Below are 22,150 nucleotides of genomic sequence, written 5' to 3' on the forward strand. Positions count from 1 at the left end.
TTTAGGGGAGGACACTCTTTCGTATTTCAAAGACCATTTCTAGAAGATGTGAAGCTTGGTTTGTTTTTAAAAAAGCTGTTTACTCAGTAAGAACCTTTCTATAAACACTGATTAACAGGCTTTATACAGCACCATAGAGGGACAGAATTCTTCCAAGCAAGTTTGCCTGATATTTAAGTAAGAACAGACACCAGTGAGTCAGGCCTGCAATTCATACATTTAATTTATAGTTGCTTCAGTAGCTCAGTGGGTAGAGCCTGAGACTCTTAATCTCAGGGTTGTGGGTTTGAGCCCCATGTTGGGCCAAAAGATTCCTGCCTTGCAGGGGCGTTGAACTAGATGTCCCTTGTGGTCCTTTCCAACTTGTGTTGATAGTTCATCCAGTGACCAACATAATATGTGAACCAGTTAATTTTGTATCACTGAGGTAGTTTAAAGGTATGTACAGTGGTACCTCGGGTTACAGACGCTTCAGGTTACAGACTCCACTAACCCAGAAATAGTACTTCAGGTTAAGAACTTTGCTTCAGGATGAGAACAGAAATCGCGCAGCAGCGGTGCGGCAGCAGTGGGAGGCCCCATTAGCTAGAGTGGTGCTTCAGGTTAAGAACAGTTTCAGGTTAAGAATGGACCTCCAGAACGAATTAAGTTCTTAACCCGAGGTACCACTGTACTGTTTTGTATAAAGATAGATAGATAATTTATTACGGTCGGAGACCAGCTTATAGAACACACTTGGGGGTACAGTCACAGAAGGAAAATAAACAATTAAAACAATGTACAATAATAAATTTAAAAACAAAGTACAACAATAAACTACCGCAGGGAGCTGACCAAGAGTATAAAGATATTTTTTACCAAGAATCGGCCCTATCATTAGGTATAAAGAGGTAGCTGCTTCAGGCGGCTGAAGTGGAAGGCTGAGCCATGCGTGCCTCACACAGGCCTGTGCAAAGCTTGTCTGAAGCCCAGGGTAGATGAAAGGCACAGGGTGTTCTTGGCATGACAGCATAAGACCGTCAGGCCCCTGGCAGAGTCTCCTGTCTGGCTTAGCCCTCCAAGGTTCAAAGTACCTGGCTGCCCACCACCACATGGGCCTGGCCAAACAGACTACCCAGCACCTCCCAAGCAAATTTGGAGCCCTCAGGTGCTGTAGAAGACACAATCCCATCAACAGTTTTGAAGTAAGGTACAGCTACCAGTCTGGGCAGCTTCTGCTCATGGAGGGGTGGGGACACATATATCCATATTTCTTAGACAGCAAAATGTCTTGGGCTCACCCTGTTTGTAATAATAGACAAAGCAAGTAAGGGGTGCCTGAGAATGTTGATAAAATATAGGTATTTATCACCCCATTTTTGCACAAAGGCATTTTAAGGAGTCAGAAATAAAAAATTGTTGAGAGAACTCTCAGTTCCATGGAATCTAGTATTGGGCAGTCTCTGGATAACTTGTTCAACAGGTGTCTTCTTTGTTTTTAGACGGTCATAAAAAAATTTTGACCAATGGCATATTGCCAACTGTTTGCTCACTTGCTCATTCCATTCCGTTTTTGTTTTTTTATTGTAAACCTTCTTTAGACTATAGGATTAGATCCAATTATGTCTGCTCGCTTGTGGAAAACAAGCTCCACTCATGCAACAAGACTCCCAGTTTCTCTCCTCCAGTTTCCGTGCCCCCCTCAGTCTGTTCTGGAGGGTGCCCCAACCCTCTGGAGCAGATTTTGAGGGCACAGAGGCTGAGGGCTGTAGAGAGGAGGGGAGGGTGGAGAAGTACCATTGTGCTAGTGGACTCCTGCTTCTGCTACTTTGGATCTCGCATAAAGCCTTTTGCAGGCTTTGAGGAATTAGTTTGTTTTTAACATTTAATTTTTGCGTGGATCCTGCATAAACCATAAAGGCTAGAAATTGTCTAAAATTAAAGAGAGATAAGAAGATTTATTGGACTTGGCAGGGCCGAGCTTGAAGAAAATCTGCTGACCTTGTAAGTATGCTAAGGTTTTGTGGGTCCCAACCTTGTTTTCTATAATCCTTTTACAGGATGAGTCCAGATCCTTTGGGGCATTATAAAATAAATCTTCTTGTGACATTATCAGGCTGGTCTCTCCACAGAAACTGAAAAACTCTAACCTTGTTTTTAGGAGGGTATGCTCATCAGATCTCTAGGCATTCCACATATGAGATTGTAATTCCTCAAAGATTGACTGACAGGGTGAAGCGCTGGACGCATTCTCATAAGGTTTGTTTTTCCTTCAATTTTTGTCCCCCTTTAGTGTTCTTCATATGGTGTCCTACTTGTCCAAAGCAAATAAAAAAGCAAAAGCAGCCATGTTTGTCCATAAGAAAAAAATCCATAGCTGTGCAATACCATTATTAGGACCAAACTAAACTTCACAGGGTTGTACCACTTTTTTGAGTTATCTGAAACTCTTTATAAACTAGAAGTTAGACAAAGCAGGGGGTGATAGGATAAGGAAGTATTCAAAAAGTACAAAAATTAGGCTAGATGTTGTCGTCTTCTAGACTCAGCTCCCAAATGGAGGCAGCAGGTTGAATAAGGCCCTCCAGGAAAGGGCTGCAACTGGATTACCAGTCATATCTTAATTTCTTCATTATCCCAGAATCCTAGGTGTATCATCTGATATCTATAGCACCTGGCAGGGACTAGGGTTGTGTACACATTACATGCTTAAAACCCAGCTATGTTATTCTTCTTCTTCAGATCAAAGCATCAAAACACAGTATTTCATTTTAAAAATACAGGATAGATGACTTGTGGCTAAAGTGATATGTACACTGCTTCCCAGACAATTGCAGTGAATGCAGAGAAAACAGGAGTACGTACACAGCCTCATTCAGCCCCTGTTGCGGTCTCCATCTTGGAACTGAGTTTGCTTCCAAATGGCTGGTTTCCTGAGCGTTCCTCATGATTTGTTTGCACAAAGTTTGGGAGAAGGTTATACGATGTCTGGTGTTTATTGAGCCTTCCTTCAGATTTGTTTGCAAGGGGGTTCTTCCATAATGTTTATAAACAAGATAAGCATGTTTGACTTCAGGTCCCAATCTATGTCCCACCACATTAGCAGAGCAAAGGATCAGGTGAAAGGAGAGCTGTGTCAGCATAATACAATTCCCCGGCATGAATGGATCCAGGGAGGGATCATAGTTCAGTGGTAGAACACATACAAATACAAATACAAATGCTTTGCTTGCAGAAGATCCCAGGTTTAATCCCCTGGGAAGGACTCCTGATTGAAAGCCTGGAGGGCCATTGACAGTCACTATCAACAATGCTGAGGGAGATGAGTCAATGGTCTAACTTGGGATAAGGCAGCTTCCCATGTTTCTGTTTTGTTGGATACTGAGAAGCACTCCAACATGTATTAATAAGGCAACTATGCCTTTTGCCAAATGCAGTGCTCTGGTCATGATCAGTGGCCCGAAGGAGTGCGATGTCATTCCTGAAGGCTGAGCTGTACTGTATCCTGGTAGGTTTACAAAGCAAGCTACGACTATAATTTTAGCTGACAGGCAGCACACAGTGTTGAATGTGCTTGTGCTGTGCTCTTCGAATAGGCTGTTGCTCTAGCTGTGTCAGCAGTAGAAGCCACATTGTGCACCAGCTGCAGCTCGTGTAAACCCCCCCCCCCAAAAAATGCAGAGGATCTATTATAATGGGTAAATATAAAGAACTAATTGGTAGGAATTAATGCTAGAGTGTGCAATGACCTGCTAGACTGAATTCTGCAGATTTGTTGCCTGTTTAGAAAACTGAGCAAAGCTGTAGCAACTTGTTTTTGATAAGAGGCACTGCTGGTTTTATGAAGATTTAAAGAACTGTGTATTATGTTTTGCATGTGATTTATTTTTCAGGAGCATTTAGATAATCAGTTGTCTTATTTGATCCAAACTGGAAATGGAACACATATCCTGAAATTAAAGAAAAATAAGTATGTTTTACGTATACCATTCTAAGGCCTTTTCATGTTTTATTTTAGTTGATATAATATTTGCAATGAAATCTCATTGGGATGAGTACTGTTGAATGGCAGACTACAAGGGAAGGGATTTTTTTATAGCTTGTATTAAAATGTGTATTTGTGTACAAATTATCAGGAATGAGAGGCAAGGTGTAGCAGCTGAGAATTTTTTTTATATTTGTACATGGCTCTTTCATTTGTATACTTAATATATACTTTTCTTTTGGAAAATATTAAACAATCCATCTGTGGTGAACTTAGCTGTTAGACCCAATATGGTCCCATGCAGCAGGATCCATGTAGTATGGTGCTCTCTGTGCATGCAAGCAGACTTTTCAGCTTCCTCCTTCCAGAAACAGCCTTCAGTGCCCTTGATGTGCCTCTCCAGTGGCCTCATAGCATCCTATGAGGAATGAGAGGCTGTACCAGAAAGGGAGAAATTTCGCTTTCTTCTGGGTGCATGCAGAAGTACGGTACACATGGGTACAGGTGTCTCTAGATCCTGGCCTAATTTTTTAACACAAGCTATCTTGGGATGCGGGTGGCACTGTGGTCTAAACCATAGGGCCTAGGGCTTGCCGATCAGAAGGTCGGCGGTTCGAATCTCTGTGATGGGGTGAGCTCCCGTTGCTTGGTCTGTGCTCCTGCCAACCTAGCAGTTTGAAAGCACGTCAAAGTGCAAATAGATAAATAGGTACCGCTCCGGCGGGAAGGTAAACAGCTTTCCGTCCGCTGCTCTGGTTCACCAGAAGTGGCTTAGTCATGCTGGCCACATGACCCGGAAGCTGTCAGCGGACAAACGCCAGCTCCCTCAGCCAGTAAAGCAAGATGAGCGCCGCAACCCCAGAGTCGTCTGCAACTGGACCTAATGGTCAGGGGTCCCTTTACCTTTACCTTGGGATGCAACAGAGAAATTTTGGGATGGGAGCAGTGAAGGGTGTGTTGTGACTGGACTTCATTTGAATCCAGCTGAATTGGCAACCTGAGCCTCAAGTCATAGCAAAGGAATCCAGGAATACCCCTAAACTACATACCCTCTCCATTAGGCTATGTGTCATAAAGAGTGACGTGGGGAAATTGTTGGGATCATTTCAGGATCTCTAAGAAAGAGATCTAAGCAAAACAATATTTTTTTTAAAAAAAATATTATTATAAGTATCAGTATTTACCCTCCCTTTACTCTAAGGTCCCAGGGTGGGTTACAACAATTAAAACACAATGCTAAAAACAGTTCAGAACAGTTCAGAACCGCAGAAATAAAGTGAGTCCTAAAATTATTCATCTCAAGTGTAAAACGCCAGGGTAGATGAGGTTCTTGCCAAACCACATCCTGATAAATGTGGAGCAGGTAACTCTGGAGCAGGTAACTGCAACATATCAACAGGCTAGAATGGCAACACAACAAAGAGTTAGCGGATCAAATAGTTGCCCACAAGGCAATAAGCACAGCAATCTTATGAACCAGGTCTTCAGTATCAGAAAGGTGTCGTTCCTGGAAAAGCTTAAAATTATCACCAGTCAATACTAATAGTGGTCAGAGTGGAGTGTGGCTGTGTAAACACGCCAGTTTAAAATTGATTCAATGCATTTATTTATTTGTTTTATTTCACTATATTTATGCACCACTTGATTGTAATGAAACCTCAAAGCGGTTTAAAACCCACGCTCACATATTTTCCTTCTTGTCCACATGATGTTGTCCTCATCCAAGGGGCAGCCTGTACTACCCCACATTAAATTCAGATTTTCCTGATCTACAGATAATGCAGTAAGGAAAAGAAAACCAACATAAAATCACATGCAATGTATTTTGATGCTTTCAGAAACCTTATTGGTGAGAATTTTATACTATATACCTACAGAAAAGATGGCAAATTGGAGACTACTCCCTTCAAAGCTAAGGTACAGTAATGGTGGAAGACCCCCTCCATAATGGAGAGACCCCTTTTAGCAACAACTGATTCACTAGGCTGCTATAGATTAATAACTGGCTGATTTCAATGAGGATGCAGGTGATGTAATCCCATCTGAAGCAGCTATAGTGCCCCAGGACATTGTCTCACACCCCTGATACCTTTATCTTTCTTGGCCACCTCAAGAAAGGTATTTTTATAGCTAAACAAAAAGAAAAAGGTATGTGTGTGAGAGAGATAGAGAGACAACTCCCTGGGGGCACTAGTCAACTGTGTCTTACTCAGAATTGGCCTGCTGACATAAATGGATGTAACTTAGCCATGTCTAGTAATTTCAACAGTCTATGCAGAGTAAAAACTTAGGGTTCATCGAGACATGCCCTTGCCTTGCCACTCCTCCCCCCCCCCCCCCGGAAAACCTGATATTTACCGCTGAATCACAGCAACCATCCATCAGCTTTTCTCCAGATTGGAAATTGCTCTGATTTATTACTAAAGAGCCTAGGGCTTGCTGATCAGAAGGTCAGCAGTTCAAATGCCCGTGACGGGGTGAGCTCCCATTGCTCGGTCCCTGCTCCTGCCAACCTAGCAGTTCGAAAGCACGTCAAAGTGCAAGTAGATAAATAGGTACCGCTCCAGCGGAAAGGTAAACGGCATTTCCGTGCACTGCTCTTGTTCGCCAGAAGTGGCTTAGTCATGCTGGCCAGTAAAGTGAGATGAGCGCTGCAACTCCAGAGTCGTCCGCGACTGGACTTAACGGTCAGGGGTCCCTTTACTTTTATTACTAAAGAGCAGGTTTTCTGGTGGAAAGCAGTGGAGCAAGGGCAAAACTGCTTAGACCCGTGCCTAAAAATGCAGGAGAAGCAGAAAACTGCTTGGACAGTGCTTTCTAGGCATTGGTCAAGAGCCAGTCTGGATGAGCCCTTTGTTAAAGAAGAAGAAGAGGAGTTTGGATTTGATATCCCGCTTTATCACTACCCTAAGGAGTCTCAACGCTGCTAACATTCTCCTTTCCCTTCCTCCCCCACAACAAACACTGTGAGGTGAGTGAGGCTGAGAGACTTCAGAGAAGTGTGACTGGCCCAAGGTCACCCAGCAGCTGCATGTGGAGGAGCAGGGAAATGAACCCTGTTCACCAGATTATGAGTCCACCGCTCTTAACCACTACACCACACTGTCTCTCTTGAATTTGGTTTAAATTGCTCTAAACTGCTATAAGATGGTTGGTTAAAAATGCCTCATGTACCTGGAACAGCCTTCCTCAACCTGATTCTCTCCAAATGTTATTGTTGTTTTGAGTCTGGCAGGCTGCAGGGCACCAGTTTGGGAAAACATGGCTTAGAAACTGTAATATTACTGGCCAGAATAAGAGAGAATAGAGAGAGGTTGGATCAACTCACTTCCAAAGGGGAGTGGGAGGTTATAGACCTGCCCTTGCATTGTGTTCTGCTCAACACAGTCCTTGCTATGGTTTGGACCAATTTTTTCTTCTTCTTTATTTGGCAATCACTCGTAGTCGAGTAAGATTGTCTTCCATGAATATGGTCTTAACAGTGTGTCCGTGACTGTGGAGGCTAATTCTGGATCCACACGTCCTTCCACAGTGGGACATAGGTTTCTGGGCGGGAGTTGATCACAATGAGGATTTGCCAAACATGCCTTCCTCTTAGCATGTTTCTCTCTTTCTCCCTGAGCTCGTGCTTCTTCAGAGTAAATAGTAATAATAATAATTTATTTAAACTCCGCCCATCTGGCTGGGTTTCCCCAGCCACTCTGGGTAGCTTCCAACAAAAGATTAAAAATACATCAAAACATCATTCATAAAAACTTCCCTAAACAGGCCTGCCTTCAGATGACGTTTTTGGTAGAGGCTATTCTCCAATTGGAGCACTTGCTGGCCAGTGTTTCTAAATTATCTATGCTTATACTGCATTTTTTTAAAAATTGCATTGAGAGCATCTTTAAACCTATTTTGTTTTCCACTGGCATTTCAGTTGCATCAGAATCCAGAAAACTACATAGTGTGTGTGTGTGTGTGTGTGTGCGCGCCAATTTGAGTAAACATAGCATAGTTGTGTACACCAAATTACAGGTTGCGTCTGTTGTTTGCATAAGAAAAACACTATTAATTGTTTGGTTTCAGGCCCACTGTTATTACCGTGGAGTTGTTGAAGGGATTGAGGACTCTCTGCTTTCTCTCAGTACCTGTGATGGCCTTAGGTACTACCTTTTCATTCTAACTTCATTTTGGTTTTTTTTGTGTGTTTTTTAATGATATTTATTAAAGTTACAAAAAATACAGAATACAGAAAAAAAAATACAGTTTTTAAAATATAATCAAAAAAGTAAAAAATAAAAGGAAACATACCAAATAAAACAGTTAAAAAGACATTAATTTTCCTTAACCTATCTTCCCTATACTTATTTCCCCGGACCTCCTCATACCTCCCTTTTTTGTATTCCAGTTCAATTTGTTAGTTCAGCAAATCCTTACCATTAAGCTTTTACCCAGTTGCAAACCCTTTTTTTTCATGTCTCTTAAGGCATTACAGCTAAAAACCTCTTAGTTTCTATCCAACATCCTTCTAAGATTCCTTAATTTTACAATATTTCTGTAAATAGTCTTTAAATTTCTTCCAGTCTTCTTTCACCGACTCTTCTCTCTGGTCTCAGATTCTGCCAGTCATTTCCGCCAGTTCCATGTAGTTGATCACCTTCATCTGCCATTCTTCCAGAGTGGGTAGATCTTGTGTCTTCCAATACTTTGCGATGAGTATTCTTGCTGCTCATTCTAACTTCATTTTGAGGCAAATACGTTTTATTTTATTTTATTTTTTATAAATGTTTATTAGGGTTTAACATACAGAATAGATATAATAAACAATGTAGCATATGTCTTAACATAGTTTCACATCTTCTTTGGACTCCCTCACATCTCCCGCTCCCACTTTCATCGTTATAACTTTTTGCCAGCAATTTATCGTCTTGTTTGCATTCTTATGTCCCATCTATTTATTTATAATCTTGTAATTCTCGAAGAAATTTATATTTTCTCAATCTCACTTATCATCTTGAATCATCTAATTTAGTGGTGCTCAATTATTTATGATCTAGCATCCTGCTTAACATTCACTCAAATTACAGTATTTTTGTAGATAAATCTTGAATTTCTTCCAGTCCTCCTCCATCCTCTCCTCTCCCAGGTCACGGATTCTGCCGGTCATCTCGGCCAGTTCCATATAGTCTATCAGTTGCATCTGCCATTCTTCCAGTGTGGGTAGATCTTGAGCTTTCCAGTGCTTTGCAAGAAGTATCCTTGCTGCTGTTGTTGCGTACATAAAAAATGTCCAATCCTTCTTTACCACCCCTTGGCCGACAATACCCAAAAGAAAGGCCTCTGGTTTCTTTGTGAAGGTATACTTAAATACCTTTTTCAGTTCATTATAAATCATTTCCCAGAACGCCTTCACTTTAGGGCAGGTCCACCAGAGATGGAAGAATGTTCCTTCACTCTCTTTACATTTCCAACACTTATTATCAGACAGGTGGTATATTTTTGCAAGTTTGACTGGGGTCATATACCATCTATATATAGAACTCAGCTAGGTTGCCTCCTTCTGCTTCTTGTACCGACCTAATCCTTAAATTATTCTCACGGTTTCGCAGTTCTATCATAGAAAGATAAATCTGATGTTCACCTACTTGTTTGCAGAGTGGTCTTACCTCTTGTTCTAAATTTTCAAGTTTTTGTCTAGTATCCTCAGCCAATTTCCGATTTTCTGCTGTGGCCTCCGTCAACTGTCCAATTGCCTGTACGTTCTGTGCGACTTGTCCAGTTAGTCTATTTAAACATTCTGTATTTTGATCAATCTTAGCTGTTTGCTCATCTGCTTTCTTGTCCAAAGATTCCACTCTCTTATCCAGAGATTCCAATTTTTCATAGATTTTCTCTAGGATAGAAGCAGATGATCCTGAGGCCATATCTTCCAATTGTAACTGCTCCGTTTCTCCCTCCCTTGCCTGTGGCAGAACGGCTTCTTCTACCTCTGAAGGCAGAGTAGGTACAGATGATCTACGTATCTGCGAGGCTGAGGTTAGAGTTGTCAAGGTTGTTTGTCTAGTTCTTCCCCTTCTTCTTGTGCCACTCATTCCAAAGTTGTCTATGAGTCAAGGTCAAGCTGAGTTATTCCCATGGGAAAACAGGAGCCCAGAGAAAACAGGAGGCCGGGAAAGGGAAAGTAAATGTACAGTCACTGTTGTAAGTCTCAAATCCTCTAGAGGGAGCTTAAGATGTCTTTAGGGAAGAATTCTAATAAAATTAAAGTCCAATTTAATGTCCAGGAACCTTCAAAAACAGATATTTAGCAGAATTGATGTTAACAGCCACTTTGTTTCTACCAGTGCTTACTGGTCTTTCAAACGGTGTTTCAAAATAGCAAGTCCAAATACCCTCAGATTGTTGCAAGTTCTAATACACAATAGCCAAATCTGCAAAACTGACAGCTCAGTCTCTCAAAGAGCTCAGGCAGCTCCGGACCCTGGGTTTCTCATTCCAATTTGTAATTCCAATAGGAGAAAGGTAGCTCGATACGAATAGAAGGTGCCAAATCATAAACTTAAAGTCCTTACTTTGTTTAAAAGAAAGTTCCGTGGGTGCTCAGATCAGTAGGATTGAAAGTTCTTTTTGCGCCTCCACTCCTCCAGCTCCTTGCTTTAAGGTTCAGTGGCAGCGGAAGACGGACTTCCTGTTTCCACGTCTCTCCGCTTTCAGCCAAGTTCAATATTTTAGTCTCAAATTAGGAATATTCAGTCTTTACTCACGGATTGTTGCTTTCTTCCGAATCAGAAATTTGCAGGAAAAGGGATCAGCGCTCACCGGCAGCAGCCACGCGGCTTCGCTCCACAGATCGCGAAACGGCTCACAGCGCCGCTACCCCCCTCCACGTTCCGGAGCCCCTTATGGGGTTCCTTCTGCGTTTTGGGGGTCGCTTCTGGCGCCCACCGAGCCTCAAGACCACAGGCTCTTGCTGCCTGTGGGTTTCCAAGGTGGGTCTCCGCTTTGCCGTAGCGGACGACCCAGTTTCTGCGGAGCCTCCTCCTCACTAGTGGAAGAGGACCGCCATTGCCGTTCGCGCCGCCCCCGGAAGTCAAAATACGTTTTAATCTGTTTGACATTTTATTTTAGAATCAATGGGAGTCTGAGCGCTTGCTTTTGCTACATATTCCAGACACAGTCGAGATCTATTGCCTATTTCTTGCCCCTGCAAAGCACTTCCTGAGAAATCAGTTTCATTCCGGGGGGGGGGGGGGGAGCTTATTGCAAATTGATTCTCCATTGGCTCACAGTACAGCTGTTTGAAAACAAATGGAAGTGGTCCTTGCAATGCAGGGGTGTAGCCCCACCTGCCCAATGTTGTGTTGATTGATATAAGAAAAAAATTGCTCCTTTCCCCTTATGGGGTACCCAAGAGCCCATATAGAGTCCTTTTGTGGGTTCTATCGGTATGAGAAAACAGTAACAGAGACCAACCAGAGAATATTGAGAAGCAAAGCAGCTACTAAGCCTGATCTTTATTACCGTAACTGTTGCAACAGGGTGCTCCCCCACACGCAGGAGAGAGGAGGAGGACCCAGAACAAAGGTGTGCCCGCCCTTATATAGACATTTTAAATTGCCCACCCTGGAGTCCGAGACCACCCCCCAGAAACATCATACATACATCACAGAAGGGGTGTAGCCCAAGACCACCCCTCAGATACATCATACATACATACATCACAGAAAAGGTGGTCCACAACAGAAATCTGAGTGTGTTGTTTATCTCCTGCCTGGCAAGTTACCTGATTGCAGGTACAGTGGTGCCTCGCAAGACGAAATTAATCCGTTCCGCGAGAGTCTTCGTCTAGCGGTTTTTTCGTCTTGCGAAGCAACCCTATTAGCGGCTTAACGGATTAGCGCTATTAGCGGTTTAGCGGCTATTAAAGGCTTAAAGGCTTAGCGGATTAGCTGCTAAAAGGCTATTAAAGGCTATTAAAGGCTTAGCAGATTAGATAAAGGGGGGGGAAAGCGGGGAAAAAATCTCAAGACTCGCAAGACATTTTCGTCTTGCGAAGCAAGCCCATAGGGAAATTCGTCCTGCGAAGCAACTCAAAAACGGAAAACCCTTTCGTCTAGCGGGTTTTCCGTCTTGCGAGGCATTCGTCTTGCGGGGCACCACTGTATCTGGGTTTTGGCCATTCTTTTGTTATAATAACTACTTAATTCCTGAATCTAGGTCACAGGCCACAGGCTCCCACCCTGTTCATATCTTGAATGTGCCCTTAAGACAGGATTTGTGAGGACAGGATTTGTGAGGAAAGAGACAATGGGGAGGTTTCCCACTTTGACCTTGCAGAGAAATATTTGAGGTCAATTTGTTCAGGACCTTTTCTATGGGGTTTCAGACATGTGGTTTATATATACAGTTATGAACATTTATTATATATATATATATGACCTTAAAATTCTTATAACAGGGTGAATACCAAGATCACAGTCAACCTTCGTATAGAATCATAGAATTGCGGAGTTGGAAGGAATCACAAGGGACATCTAGTCCAACTCCCTGCAATGCAAAATGTGGGGCTTGAACCCACAACCCTGAGATTAAGAGTCTCATGCTCTACCGACTGAGCTATCCCAGCAGGGTGATTCATTCATTCACCTGGGACCTGTGCAGGGAAGAAAAGGCACGGATAACCTGATCATGGTTTTCAAATGTGCATCAAGGAAACATACCCCCATTCTTGTAGATGTCAGGATCTAGAATCAGTCTAGACTGAATGCAACCTGTTGAATATGAGCATCAATGATCCTGGTTTAAGGGGGGGGGAGTACACTTTTGTGCTACTAATGGGTTACGGTGTAGGCAGCCTAGACAGTTAACTTGACTAGCCTTTCGAGAAACTTAACACATTTTATATTGTTGTAATAAATGCTATTGCTACGAATGGTTTAGCAGTAGTTAACTTAGGCTGAATTGTTATCAATGTGGGTAGGGGTGAGCAGGACACGGCCAGGTAACTTTTCTTGCTTTCTGTGGTTTCAGGGGAATGCTCCATATTGGCGGCAAGCGATATGGCTTGGAACCAGTCAACGGATCAGATCGATTTGAGCACTTCTTCTATGCATTAGAAAACTCTCCCCATGAGCCCTTTTCATGTGGTGTGCCAAATGATGACCACGAGCAGAGCACAAAGACTTTTCTCAAATACACAAATATCTCACACAGTCCCTTCAATTCGGACAAAATTCTAAGGGTAAAAAGCATTTGTACATTGTTTTTCGAAAACAGTCCACCTTGTCTAAACTTTTTATTCCAGCTTTTAGCAACATTCCTTTCTGGTTTTTAACTGACACTGGTGGTTTATTTCCAACAAATCTCTCTGTGATACTTTATTTCCATAGTTAAAATATTCCCATAAAAAAGGGGCAAGGATGAAATAGAAAAGGATATTTTCATACTGAGTTAATTTCAGTTTTACTCAGATAATTTGCATTACACCTTTCTGCTTGCTCCATACCCCAGGTGAGTCAAATTATTGTGGTGTTGTTAAGATATATGGTTTTATTTACACACACACACACACACACACACAGAGAGAGAGAGAGAGAGAGAGAGCGCATGGGATGGAAGGGCTTACAGCACTGTGCTCCAGTAGATCTTTCTTCCCCATTGGTTTCCAGGGAACCCCTAAGTCCAGTTTAGGCTCAGCACAGAGCAAGGCATGTTTCGCTTGCGCACACAATCTACTTAGTTCATGGGTAGGCAAACTAAGGCCTGGGGGCCGGATCCAGCCCAATCGCCTTCTAAATCTGGCCTGCAGATGGTCCAGGAATCAGCGTGGTTTTACATGAGTAGAATATGTGCTTTTATTTAAAATACATCTCTGGGTTATTTGTGGGGCATAGGAATTTGTTCATCTTTTTTCCAAAATATAGTCTGACCCACCACATGGTCTGAGGGACAGTGGACCAGCCCCCTGCTGAAAAAGCTGACCCCTGCTATAGTTCTTATACCTAGAATCATGTGACAACCAGCTAGATGAGATTAGTGGGGAAAATGACTAGCATCTCTTAGTTGTAGCTATTGCTGCCTTGCTTATTCTTTGAGATCTTGATTTTAGGGCACTTAATTGAGCAGCCAAAGCCGTTACCTTAGCAAAGGAACTGGTTTGCCAGGTTCCACAGCCTCTTCTACTAGATTCTAACCCTTACTGGATACAAGATCACAGGATGAGATCCAAGGACATAATCTAGACTGACCCCCCCCCCCCAACTTACAATGGTGCGTTAGAAAAATTATAGAATGCCAGTTCAGCCAACGAATTGGCCTTTTCCTTAGATGCCTGGCACCTCCTAAAACATTTTATTTACTTTTTATAGTTAGCTTATCTATTTAAGGGATGCGGGTGGCGCTGTGGGTAAAAGCCTCAGTGCCTAGGACTTGCCGATCGAAAGGTCGGCGGTTCGAATCCCCGCGGCGGGGTGCGCTCCCGTCGCTCAGTCCCAGTGCCTGCCAACCTAGCAGTTCGAAAGCACCCCCGGGTGCAAGTAGATAAATAGGGACCGCTTACTAGCGGGAAGGTAAACGGCGTTCCGTGTGCTGCGCTGGCTCGCCAGATGCAGCTTGTCACGCTGGCCATGTGACCCGGAAGTGTCTGCGGACAGCGCTGGCTCCCAGCCTATAGAGTGAGATGAGCGCACAACCCTAGAGTCTGTCAAGACTGGCCCGCACGGGCAGGGGTACCTTTACCTTTACCTTATCTATTTAAAGTACTTCAAAATAAAAAAATGCAGTGTGGAAATATATGTAATGTCATGTGGTCTGTTTTCCTTGTTACAGAGAAGGCGAGCCGTTCTGCCAGAGAAGAGATATGTCGAACTGTATATGGTTGTTGATAAAAATAGAGTAATTTCTCTCTCAACCCAATGCATTTTGCCAAAGTATTTGAATTTTTTGCTCTAGAACATCTTATATTTTGAATTGTTTCAGTACTTGCGGAAGAAATCTGATGCTGAAGCTGTACAAAAGGAAACAGTAGAACTGGCTAATTATGTTGATGGGGTAAGTCATCACAGAGACATTCATCAGACTTTGCTTTATCACACTATTTTACAGAAAATGTCAAAACACAACAGTAATATTTTCTTCAGCAACTGGATTATATCAAATCAGTAAGTGTGCAGAGGCTAATTGCATGGCCTGCCTTAGCAGAATCAGGCTCTTCTTATGTTCAGATGTGTAATCGTTTTGTTTATTGCCAGGCTTTGCATACTGTGGACTTCAGCAAAAATTGTGCTTAACAAACGCTCCAATGCTCCTTCTTGAAGAAACCAGAAGCATTCTTGTTAGCTATAATAGGACAGCATATTCCAGATAAAGTTTAAAAACCTCTTCCTTTACACAACAGCAGCAGCAAGGTTAAAGGTAAGGGGACCCCTGACCGTTAGGTCCAGTCGTGGCCGACTCTGGGGTTGCGGCGCTCATCTCGCTTTATTGGCCGAGGGAGACGGCGTACAGCTTCCGGGTCATGTGGCCAGCATGACTAAGCTGCTTCTTAATCTGGTGAACCAGAGCAGTGCACGGAAACGCCGTTTACCTTCCTGCCTTGAAGTGCTTTCGAACTGCTAGGTTGGCAGGAGCAGGGACTGAGCAACGGGAGCTTACCCCGTCGTGGGGATTCGAACTGCCAACCTTCTGGTCGGCAAGTCCTAGGCTCTGTGGTTTAACCCACAGCACCACCCGCGTCCCTAGCAGCAAGGTTACTATATGCTAAAATGTGAGAGGAGAGGGAAATCATGACAAAGGACCAGTGGTTGCTTAAACTAACAGAATATGTCAAAGTAGCCTCTACGATGGCCAAAATAAGAAATACAAATAGGAAAACAGTGGTAAGCGAGTGGGAACAACTAGAAGGGCATCTAAAACAAAGTGGTATAAATATAAATTTGCAAGTAGGGATGAACATATGAACAAGTAAACAAAACAAAAAGTGAAGCACAGAGGAGGAAAAGAGTAGAAAACTCAGAGTTGCAGCAAACCAAAGAGACTGAAATAGGTTGTCAAGGAAAGATAGGTTGGGAAGTCCATACGAGATGAGATAGGAGAAAATGTATGTAATGGAAATAAATATAACTGATTGTAACTGAAAAATGCATATACAAATGTTTTTTTAAAAAAGAAAGAAAATGAATCCAGTCAAGATATCTCTGGGAAAAAATATTTTATTCTGGTGACCTCCAATTAAAAAATTGTGTAGTCATACCTCGGAAGTCGAACAGAATCTTTTTCCAGAAGTCCTTTCGACTTCCAAAACATTTGACTTCCAAAGTGCGGCTTCTGATAGGCTGCAGGAAACTCCTGCAGCCAATCGGAAGCCCCATCGGGTGTTTGGCTTCCAAAAGAACATTCGAAAACTGGAACACTCACTTGGCAAACCAGGGGAGCTTTTGAAGAACAGGTACTCATTCAGGAAATCACGAAGGTCCCATTGGAAGAGTCATCAGTCCTGATACCGGCCAAGTATCTGTAATCCCACTGTTAAACTTAAAAACCAAGGATTTCATTATTACTTCATTGCAGTCAACGGTGTGTTGGTTTGTGTGTCCTAATTTAAGAGAGAGAGAGAGCTTTGAGATTGGAAAATGCTTCACAGGGCATCTAATGTGAAGAAAGATTTTCAATAGTGCTGATAGAGATAAACAGCTATGCTCCCATGGCCTGGGGCTAATGGAGAGCTTTTCTCATTATCTTCCTGAGTGTTGTTTGTACATGGAAGCAGGTTTAAGAGCAGCTGATCTTAAGCAACTTTACTCTGAAATAGGCCCCACTGTGCTCCTGAAGGCTACCTAAGTTTGCTGGAGATTTGCAGCTTATGTCCTTTCTTGCTCTCTCTCTCTCTCTCTCTCTCTCTCTCTCTGTGTGTGTGTGTGTGTCTTTCTCCAGCAACACAAAAGCACCACAGATTTACCTAACAGCAAGGGCGTCTTACCCAAAGAGGCTAGTGGCACGGTGTGCCAGGGCGTCACGTTCTGGAGGGTGCCAGGAAGAGGCGGAGGCTGGATGCAGCACCTCCCGTCATCAGCTCGCCGCCCTCGCCCCCCTCCGCCATGCCGCGCCGAAGCAGCGCTGCATCCGGAGCCTCCGTCCGCCATGGCCACCGTGGCACAAAGTGGCCAGCTGAGCTGGGAGGCGCCGCAGCCAGCCTCCGCCTCTTCCCCACCGGAGGAACTGCCCTCCAGCCACTGCCCACCTCCTCCAGTTCCGCTGGCAGCACCGTCCTCCCTAAAAAACTCTGGGAAATGAGGGGGGCGCTGGAGGGAGCTTTGCACCACGACGCCGGATATGCTTTAGATGGCCCTGCCTAACAGTAAAATTACTCTTGAAATTAGGGATATAACTAGTGATAAAAATGTTGCCAGAGCCCACTTCTTTGGTGTTCTTAAAAAAAACATTAGACAGCATTATGAGCGCCACAACCCCAGAGTCGTCCGCAACTGGACCTAACAGTCAGGGGTACCTTTACCTTTTTACTTACACCATAGCAGTGTAAAATGGAATTATATCAGGTGGAGAGCTCTGCCAACTGGCTTAATGCCCTGTTAACTCTAGTTAGACAGGACTGCCCAGTAACCTCCCACCACCACAGCTCCCTACATCTTGAAAGGCATTGCGGAGCCATGTTTCACTACTGTTTCAGCAGTGTCAATTGCTACTCCTGTCCCTTTGCATTGAGTATACTGTGGATTTTTTTAATATCTCAAACCCCACAGTTGCTCATAGGCTCCTTGTGACTTAGAAATATTAGCACCACCACCCTGCAATCTGGTGTGGTTTTTAAGAGCCCATGAAGCCAGTTTTGGCAATCACGGTACTTTAGGTCATTTGTGAATGTGTGCTTGTTACACTAAGTTCCATTACACTCCTGAAGAGTCCTGTTCCCCAACACAGATACAATTCTCATTGGGAGCAATGGCCTTTGGTGAAATGCTTAAAGGTTGGGTGACTGTGGGATGTGAATCATATGCAGAGCTTGTTTAGATGTACATCTGTATGCATGATGGGGAGCACAATTCATCAAAAAAGGTGTTGTCTTTACTGTGTTGAATGCATAACTACTGGGAGTAGATGAAGCAGAGGTGGCTCCTCTACCTTCCTTGTAGCATGACCTTCCTTTGGGGGTAGAGGTGGACAAACACCAAGGATTTGGGGGAACAATACCTAATCAAATTATTATATCTTCATAATAATGACAATTTTGTATGTGCAGATGTTCAGTCCTTTAAATATACAAGTTGTCCTAATTGGGCTAGAAATATGGACTCAAGGAAACCCTATAGATGTGGACAGTGGTTCAGCTGGAGATGTGCTGGGCAAATTCGCATCCTGGAGAGAGACAAATCTCCTGAAGAGATCACGAAATGATGTCAGCCACCTCATCATGTAAGGTTTCCCGTTCTCTACATAAACCTATCTATGATTACTGACTGGGACCTTGAACTCTTGAGATTCTGCTGCCCAAGGGAACAATTCAGTTTAGGAAACTGCACTTAACCTGCATGCTTCATATGCTTTGTCCGGTCACGTGTGTGGGTTTTCCCCTTCAGAGTGTGCAATTTTAAGTTCTGAGAATCTGGCAGAAGATGTGGGTTGAGTGCCTTGTGTGTGTTCTTGTTTTTTTATCTTGGGAACTGGCCACTATTTAAAGAGAGGTTGTGGTTCATGGATTAATCCAAGGTGGAGAGGGATAGGGCTGAGAACAAAAGTGACTGGCTTGATAGTTGTGTTAAGTGAGGAGAAGAACATTTCTCCCAGCCCCACCATCACCCAGCCACAGAACACATGTGAATCTAGGAAGCTGCTCAGACCACTGGTCAGTGGCTGTCCAGGGTTTCTCCCAGCCCTGCAAGGAAATGCCAGAAACCTTTGACCTTTCTCCTGCTTTGCCACTGAACCATAGCCCTTCCGCATACCTGGGCTTTATACGTTCCTGGAGTTTTAGCAGAAAGAACTTTAACAAACAGGTCTTGACCTTATTCCTGCAAGCAGGAGGACTCAGCATGTTTTTTTTTTCTGATGTGAAAGTTGAAATTCTTGTATGTTCTGTTAGATTCCATATTAGATATCACAAATCGCACTGCACAGCCCAGAACATATTTGAAACGCACTACATTCATTCTTTTCCTGCATTGCAGAGGGAGAAGTGCATTCGGTGCAACGGTTGGAATGGCTTTTGTTGGCACAGTCTGTAGTCCGAATGACGGAGGGTCAATCAGCACAGTAAGTACACTATATTCTCTCAGTTGTGGACATGTTGGCCTATTAAGTAGAAAATGCTTGCACCTGCCGTGCCAAATCCAGCCAATTCAACAGGACCTTAAGATTTGCCATGAGGTTGCTCGTTATATTTATCAATTATTTTATTTAAATACATACACATACTGTTTGACAGTAACAGAATCTCAAACTGGATTACAAAAAAAATGTTTTTCAGATACGTAATGAAGGGCTCTACAAAGCAAGATGTCTTAGCAAAGTGTCCTAGCAAAGGCATACCTACATCTACATTGTATACATTTAGTCCAGTTCTTGATTATGGCAGAGCTTCAGTCCATTTTTGCCTTGATTATATGTTTAGACATGCAGTCAACAGCAAAACAAAATAACCACTCATTAAAAAGGATTATAGTGAGCAGAATGATAATTTCTGGTATAGCTATCTGCAGTGCAATGGGAAGGAGAATCTAATTTTGTACTATGATAGCTCAAATTCTATTTCAATTAAAAATGAAAATTAATTAGAGCCGTATACGTTTTCTTATTTTTAAAATCAATCCAACCTCTTGCACACGTTTCTGTGATTTTATAAGGCATGATTATACTTTTTGAAGCATATTCCATGGACTGCACAGTGCAGTTCTCAACATCTCTACTTGGAAACAAACTCCACTGAGTTCAGTGGGACTTGTTTCCAATAAGTGTCTATAGAATCAATGCTTAAGAGCTGTGCTTTAAAATAAGAAAAAAATGACAGTGTTAAAAATGTAAGCTAAGGGTGTTGCAGAAAGTACTAGATGCTAGATTCCATGCTTGCTGGTATCGCTGAGGGCTGATGAACACGAGCTGGACAAATCCTTACTACAGTATTCAGTTTACTACAGTATTCTTTTTATAATGCTCTATTTGAACTATTTAGGATGTGTTAAATAGAATCGACCGCTCTCTCTCCCCTCCATGAAACAGGATACAGTAAGGGAGGGGGGCAGATAATTAGTTTTTGCCTAGACAACAATATACTTTGAGTTGGCTCTTCCTGTACTACAGTGGTACCCCGCAAGACGAATGCCTCGCAAGACGGAAAACCCGCAAGACGAAAGGGTTTTCTGTTTTGGAGGCGCTTCGCAAGACGAATTTCCCTATGGGCTTGCATCGCAAGACGAAAGCCCATAGGGAAATGCTGGCGGTCGGGAGCAAAGACTTTCGCCCACAGCCGGCCTTCAGAAGAGGACCTCTTCTGAAGGCCGGCGGGGGGGCAAAAGTCTTTGCTCCCCCCCGCCTGCCTTCCCCCCCCCCGCCTGCCCCGGGCGATCTTAAAATGCTGGCGGGCGGGAGCGAAGCGTTTGCTGCCGACCCCCAGCATTTTAAAATCTCCCCGGGACAGCAGAGAAGTCTCTGCTGTCCCGGGGAGATTTTAAAATGCTGGGGGTCGGCAGCGAAGCGTTCACTGCCGACCCCCAGCATTTTAAAATCTCCCCGGGACAGCAGAGAAGTCTCTGCTGTCCCGGGGAGATTTTAAAATGCTGGGGGTCGGGAGCGAAGCGTTCGCTGCCGACCCCCAGCATTTTAAAATCTCCCCGTGTCCCGGGGAGATTTTAAAATGCTGTTCCGAAGCGGGGCGGGGGGGCGGGAACACCTGCCCCAGCCGCCCCACTTCGGAACGCTGTTCCGAAGCGGGGCGGGGGGGCGGGAACACCTGCCCCAGCCGCCCCACTTCGGAACGCTGTTCCGAAGCGGGGCGGGGGGCGGGAACACCTTCTGAAGGCGGGCGGGGGGCGAAAGTCTTTGTCCCCCCTGCCTGCCTTCCCAGGGGCTTTTAAATCGCCCCGGACAGCGGATTAATTGATTTTCAGTGCATTCCTATGGGAAACCGTGCATCGCAAGACGAAAAACTCGCAAGACGAAGAGACTTGCGGAACGAATTAATTTCGTCTTGCGAGGCACCACTGTACTCTGGTAAGTCTCTCATACGATTGTGCCTATGGGTGTTATTTAACTAGACATTAGCACTAAGACAAGGGGATTTCACACTGTCTCGCTATGCATACCACCATTTCTGCTCCAGAGATGGTTCTGCTCCAGAACTGATTTAGTGGGCAGGAGACAGGGCAAACATTCCCTTGCACAAGGAGAAATACTTGCACAGATGGAACATTCTCCATAGAGCTAGGCTGAATACAACCATAGATGTGTATTCATATTTCCTTGTTCCATTTAAGCAAATGGAGTGAAGAAAAGAGAACTTTCCTGCCTTTACTATGATGGATTGTGGGGAAATGGGCTGCTAATCTGTAAAACAGTAATGGGATGCAAAATTTACTATGTAATAGTATACATTGGTTGGAAGCCTTTGAAATATTAAGCAGTTTAGAAATGCTTTTTAAGTAAATAAATATGATATGGTATATGATATTAACCATATTCTCCCAAGATCCTGAATTAACTTCCAGCTAGGCGATTTTCTTGATTAACCAGAAGTGTTGCTCCTGGTAGTAGATAGATCCCTAGGGAATTCGCAGTCTAAATTTTAATGTCAGAAGGAGAGCATGGGAAGAGAGAATAGAGAAATGAGGTATCTGCGTATGGTTTCCCCCCTGTTCATATAGGCAAGGAGGAACTGTTGCTCCAGAGGTTCTATCACTTCCCATAATGCTAACACTGTCGATCTCTTCGCCAGTTTAACCATGACGCTGTGATAGCTCACGCTACAGTTGTTGCACATGAGCTAGGACACAATTTGGGTATGAATCATGATGACGGAAGATGTCCAGGTCAATACATTATGCACAGTTCAGATAAGTAAGAGCTCTTATTTATTTTATTATAGCAACTTGTATTATTTATTTTTAATCTGTAGATTGGGGGTCTATCTGCCAATCTTCTGTTGGTGCTTAAGATCAATCAAAGGCCACATCTGCGCTATACACCTAAAGCAGTACC

General features: G+C 43.5%; 1 protein-coding gene across 4 annotated transcripts in view; it reads left to right on the top strand.

Annotated features, from left to right (window-relative positions):
- The window catches only part of LOC308477044 (disintegrin and metalloproteinase domain-containing protein 9-like), a 38,792-nt gene that overhangs the window by 5,455 nt on the left and 11,187 nt on the right, over nucleotides 1-22,150 (top strand). For all 4 annotated transcript variants that reach the window (XM_081005224.1, XM_081005226.1, XM_081005225.1 and 1 more), the window contains 10 exons: nucleotides 2,141-2,238; nucleotides 3,873-3,949; nucleotides 5,803-5,881; nucleotides 8,036-8,112; nucleotides 12,980-13,190; nucleotides 14,777-14,842; nucleotides 14,927-14,998; nucleotides 18,204-18,376; nucleotides 19,129-19,213; nucleotides 21,888-22,009. In XM_081005224.1, coding sequence (XP_080861350.1) covers nucleotides 2,141-2,238; nucleotides 3,873-3,949; nucleotides 5,803-5,881; nucleotides 8,036-8,112; nucleotides 12,980-13,190; nucleotides 14,777-14,842; nucleotides 14,927-14,998; nucleotides 18,204-18,376; nucleotides 19,129-19,213; nucleotides 21,888-22,009 — 1,060 coding nt within the window. The remainder of the gene's footprint in view (nucleotides 1-2,140; nucleotides 2,239-3,872; nucleotides 3,950-5,802; nucleotides 5,882-8,035; nucleotides 8,113-12,979; nucleotides 13,191-14,776; nucleotides 14,843-14,926; nucleotides 14,999-18,203; nucleotides 18,377-19,128; nucleotides 19,214-21,887; nucleotides 22,010-22,150) is intronic.

This window comes from Podarcis pityusensis (genome assembly GCF_964106645.2).
Source record: "Podarcis pityusensis genome assembly, chromosome: 5".
NCBI lineage: Eukaryota > Metazoa > Chordata > Lepidosauria > Squamata > Lacertidae > Podarcis > Podarcis pityusensis.